Source organism: Hippoglossus stenolepis, chromosome 21 (genome assembly GCF_022539355.2).
Source record: "Hippoglossus stenolepis isolate QCI-W04-F060 chromosome 21, HSTE1.2, whole genome shotgun sequence".
NCBI lineage: Eukaryota > Metazoa > Chordata > Actinopteri > Pleuronectiformes > Pleuronectidae > Hippoglossus > Hippoglossus stenolepis.
Window position 1 is genome coordinate 20,013,100 of NC_061503.1, and position 5,154 is coordinate 20,018,253.

At 42.2% G+C, this 5,154-nt stretch overlaps 1 protein-coding gene across 5 annotated transcripts in view; it reads right to left on the reverse strand.

The window, feature by feature from the left end:
* Nucleotides 1-227: 227 nt before the first annotated feature.
* Nucleotides 228-5,154, reverse strand: part of ccser2b (coiled-coil serine-rich protein 2b) — a 27,794-nt gene continuing 22,867 nt past the window's right edge. For 2 of the 5 annotated variants that reach the window (XM_035146293.2, XM_035146292.2), the window contains exon 16: nt 3,424-3,616. In XM_035146293.2, coding sequence (XP_035002184.2) covers nt 3,571-3,616 — 46 coding nt within the window. In that variant the 3' untranslated portion in view covers nt 3,424-3,570. Of the gene's footprint in view, nt 3,617-5,154 lie in introns of all 5 variants that reach the window. The other 3 variants (XM_035146288.2, XM_035146291.2, XM_035146294.2) reach the window with 3 other exon arrangements.

Genomic DNA, 5,154 nt, shown 5'->3' on the forward strand with positions numbered 1-5,154 from the left:
TTTTGAAAATCAAACTGTGACTGGTTCATTTGGTCACATGAATTCATCATCACATTTGTTTCCATAACAACAACTCATCCTCATCGCTGTCACTCGTTCACAGAAAAACTGAAATGTTCCTTAAATGATTCTAAAGAAAAACATGAAGCAGGATCAGAGGCTTCGAACTGATCCAGGGTCAGAGGTCAGAGGTCACACACACACACACACACACACGTCAGACTCAGTTTTCATGTGGATTATTTTTATTTCAGCCAATGACAGAAGAGAACCATCAACATGAACCAATGAGCTACAGGCAGAGAGGTGTCGGCCAATCGTACATGAGAAGACAGACGTCGTCACACTCAAACCAATGAAACAGCTCCAATGCAGGTTTGAACCAATGAGAGCAGGGTTCAAAGGTCAAAATAGCAACTGACGCAGCGTTCACGTCACAAAACATTTGTAAATAAACAAAATAGTTTTTTTCTGATTCCAAAATAAATCAGTCGATGTCTTGTTTTATTTGAATAAATTTGTCGTTCAGGACGTTTAACACTTTAACATGAGGCCGAACTTCCTGATGACATCACAGCACATGAACGCAGATTTAACCCGATTTTAAAACTCAATAAAAACAAAAAAACAGAAATAAAAGTTGTTTCAGAGTCGAACTGGTCGAAGCTCTGTTTCATTAAAGTGCATTTTCAGAGCGAGACGCTTCACAAGCTCGAGCTTCAGTGTAATTACATCAATAACAATAACACGAGTTTATTCATCACAGCAGTTTGTACAGTCACATAAATAAACGTTGTGCGGTGGCGAGATTGAAAACGCCGGCAAGTTATTACATGAACATTTTAACGATACAGGAAATGGCAGGAGGTCTGTCAAAATAAAATACCTGTCCTTCCGCCTTTCAAAATAAAAGTGAAGGATAAACTGTACAGACATGAAGAGTGAGGACAACATTCTGATGTTGATAATAAACGTTTCACTTCGAGACAGTGAGTGAAATACAGAGATATATCGACCCTGAAGCAGCTGACGGTGAAAACATCCACAATCCTTCACCTGGTTTCACTTCAGGACCAAACGGACATCAACAGAGATTATTAAATGTTATAATTTATTCACATTTGTGTCACGTTTTAAGATGTTTTTTATATTTGGGGAATCACCAGGTTTAGAAACTTGCTCCTGTTTCTACACTTTTCTTTTCTACTGTCGTCAGTGAACACTTCCTGCAGATCCTTCACATTAAAAGTCTTCAGGCAGCTGTGTCCTCGCAGAAAAGACTTTTAATGTGAAATATCTTCAGAATGTCGGGAGTTTTGCGACTGTGATTAATTAACAAATGGAAACAGAGAATTTATAATCATCAGCGACTAATTGGTCTTTTTCAGACTCTAGATAACAAAGACATTTAAAGTGAAAATCAAAATAAAGTTTCACTCGGTTCAGAGCTGAAGCTGAATTTGATTAAATGAAGTTAAAACTACATGAGGCCTGAATCTGATTGGACGACGAGCAGCCGGGAGGAAGATTAACGGTTATTTATTTCTCTTCATGAACAAATCCTTCGTTAAGACCCAGAAACACACACACACACACACACACACACACACACACACACACACACACACACACACACACACACACACACACACACACACACACACACACACACACACACACACACACACACACACACACACGGTTGCCATGGCTGTCCAACTACATCACCATGGCAACTGGGTTTATCTACAACACTGGAGTGGTACCTGCTGCTCTCAGGTGTGTGTGTGTGTGTGTGTGTGTGTGTGTGTGTGTGTGTGTAGTGTTATAGAAGGAAAAGGATGAAGAGGAGGGACGCCTCCTTCGTTATAAACTGAGACGATTGATCAGCTGATAATGTTGTTGTTGTTTACATGTTGATATTTGAGTTCATCCGTGTCACGGCGGTCAAGCTCTTCATCATCATCTGGATGAAACGTGAACCTACACTATGTCAGTTATTTGCATAAATGTTCATACGACTGCGTCTCTGCTCTGGCTCAGAGGAACTCGGGCAGGACGAGTTGAACCAGCCACTTTGTTGCATAGTGTCTTGTATATACTGTTTATAATATCGAAGCAAGCGGAGCTGGAGGGAAAAGTCAGACGATCACGTGTCATCAGTCGGAGTCTCTGATTGGTCGCTGGAGAGAAAGTGGAACCAGTTTGTGTCTCGGTCTCGGTGCATCGATGTCGTCTCGTTACGATGAGTCGTTCAAACGGACGTTAGAACCTTCAGACAGATTCTCCATCAGAGGGCGGAGGAGGAGAATTTCTCAAACAGGGAACGTTCAGGAGAACGTGGAACCAAACACGAAGCGAGGGTCGAACATGCGACACGGACAAAGTCACATGGAAATAAGGTTGGATAAAGATTTTTCTGACGTCAGAGGAGTTGATGTGAGCAGCAGGTTTGAGTCGGTCTGAAACAAACAAGCCAGTGTTGGAGTTCGTCCAGGAGGAGGCGCCACCACGTTCCCACCGCGCCAGTGAATCAGGCACCGAGGGATAAAGACACTGGTTCCTAACACGCAGCGAGCGGGAATAAATATAATACTAAACGTACAATCACAAAATAACTTAACATTTATAATTTCTGGATACACTTTATTTTACTGAAACCCGAATTAGCTATAAATCTAATTTTAAAAATGGAATAAATGAGACACTTTAGTTTCGATGTGATGAGGTTGTTAGCTGTTAGCCACCAACATTAGCATTAGCAGCCACTAATCCGTCATTAACAAGTTCGCATGCTAACTACCCCGTCAGAATGCTAATACCAGATTAACAAGCAGGAAAGGTGTTTGGGATCATTTAGAAATGTTAAACACGTTAACATCTTCTCCGCTACAACAACCTAAATGAATAATGTAAAAAATTTGGGCTGATATATTAAACGCAACAATAGCTGAAACTAGTCCAACACCACCACCTGCTGGTGGGAAGAGATCAGTGGCAGAGAAAAGTCTTTAAACTAAAATCTGTGTTTTCCTATTGATCATTTAATTTAAAAACTTTACTCTTTATTGTCTTCAATGAAAAATAAATAAATAATATTAGATAAATATATTTTTCATTCCTTCAGAACAGACTCGTGCGGCTCGGGGGGGGAACGTGCGGTTGCTGGACTCACGTCGCTGCGCGGTAGGAAGCTGATGCCAGACGAGCGCTCTCAGTGGCTCTTTGGTTTCGGGAGGCGTGACGAGCCGAGCGTAAAGTCCGGCGTTCTGAGCTTTACCCCAGAAGAGGCGTGGCTCTCTGGGTCACGAACGGTCGCCGGCTGCCTGGACGCCCTGGTCGTCGAGGGGGGGGCCGTGCTGGAGGTCTGAGACAGGAAGAGGCGGAGCTTGGAGGGCTGCGGGAGCTTCAGTGATCTGCTGGGGGCTCTGGGCTCTTTCATTGAACTTTTCCCATCATCCTCTCTTTCCCCGGTCGTGCAGTCAGTTGCGTCTGTGTCAGAAGGCGTCTCATAGCAGGGGCGAGCTGGGGGCGGAGCTTGGGCAGGCGGTGGCGTGGACAATCGGCCGGTCAGTGGTTCCTGGTCGTCCTGGCCGGAGGAGTAAAGTATCTGTGACTGAAACACAGAGAAACAGAAGCTGTGAACCTGAACGTGCGTTTGAGGGTTTTTCACACGTCGTCACGTTTAGATCATGTCACATGAGAACAGGACGAAGTGACGATCTGTGGAACATGTGGAACATGTGGAACATGTGGAACGTCAACACATCGTGTTATTTACACAGTGAAGCCACAGATTCAATGATGTACGGCAACAAGCAGCTGAAAATAGAACTACTACTATTTACTATACTAATACTGTGAACTTGTTTTTATTCACTTCTGTCAAATCACAGAAGAATAAACAGCTTCACTTCTGGACGAGGCACAAAGAGCTGAACCGGACGAAGACGACAGTCAATGAAGATCAAGACAGAGAATGAACCAATGAAGGAAACAGAGGATCAGAGATGATCAAGTGTTTTAACACTTTGATTTCAGACGTTCAGAAACTGGACGAGGAGACGCTACTGAGCCTCATCAGGGATTAACACACATATTAAACATATCGCCTCTACAACCAGGAACAAGCTGAACTTAAATGTTATAAATGTTCAAATCAATTCAGACTCAGAGAGAAATGGATTCATGTCTTCAGACCTGCAGCTGCTGAAAATGATTAAATTATCGACAACGTCCTCAGACTGAACCATCGATGATTCTCTTAACTACAGTCAAATAAAATCTCTTTTATAAAATATGTCCTCATTTTCCAAACTTCACAACTTTCCATCTTCACTCAATAATCAAATAATAATCCTTCACTTTTCAAAAACACACAAACTTTCCACAGAGTTTCTGAACTTCAATGTTCACGTGTTACAAAAAAAAATAACAACCAAAGACACAAAAATGATGTTTTATAAATATTTAAATAAATAATAAAGTCTTATTACTTATATAAGTAAATACTTATTTTCTTTGTCTTTATTAACAGAGAAATATTCTGTCTGAATGTGAGAGTACAAACAGATGTGAGGTTTTACTTTGTTTGCATTATTACAACATAATAAAACTACATTTTAAACTCAGCTTCATTAATGAAAACACTGAAGGTTCAGTCCAACATGAAGCAACAAGGACCCCTGGTGGTCATCAGAGGCACTGCAGCCTGTCTGACTCAGGACATTTCCCATTTTCAAAATGTGTCGGTGTCCATCCCTCATGAATAATGGATGACAGGATGGATGGATTAGAGATGGAGGAGTGAAGGGCGACAGAGGAAGAGGAGGAAGAGGAGTGTGGGACCACATGCTGCTGTTCAAGGAGGATTCACCTTGTGTCGGACGAGGATTCACTGACTGCCAAGTTTTTCACTGTTCTGCTTCCTTGACAACGACTTATTAGACGTCCCCACGGTAACACACACACACAGTAACACACACAGTAACACACACCTCTCTGGCACACATAGTGCTGATCCATCCAAACCCACTCTCCTGCCCCCGGAGGCTCGTTAGATGAATGTCACTTCAGGCTGCATCATCAATTAGCTCAATTATTCAAATTAAAATGATAATAGTGGAGAACAAAAGGTGAGCTGGTGGTTTGGAG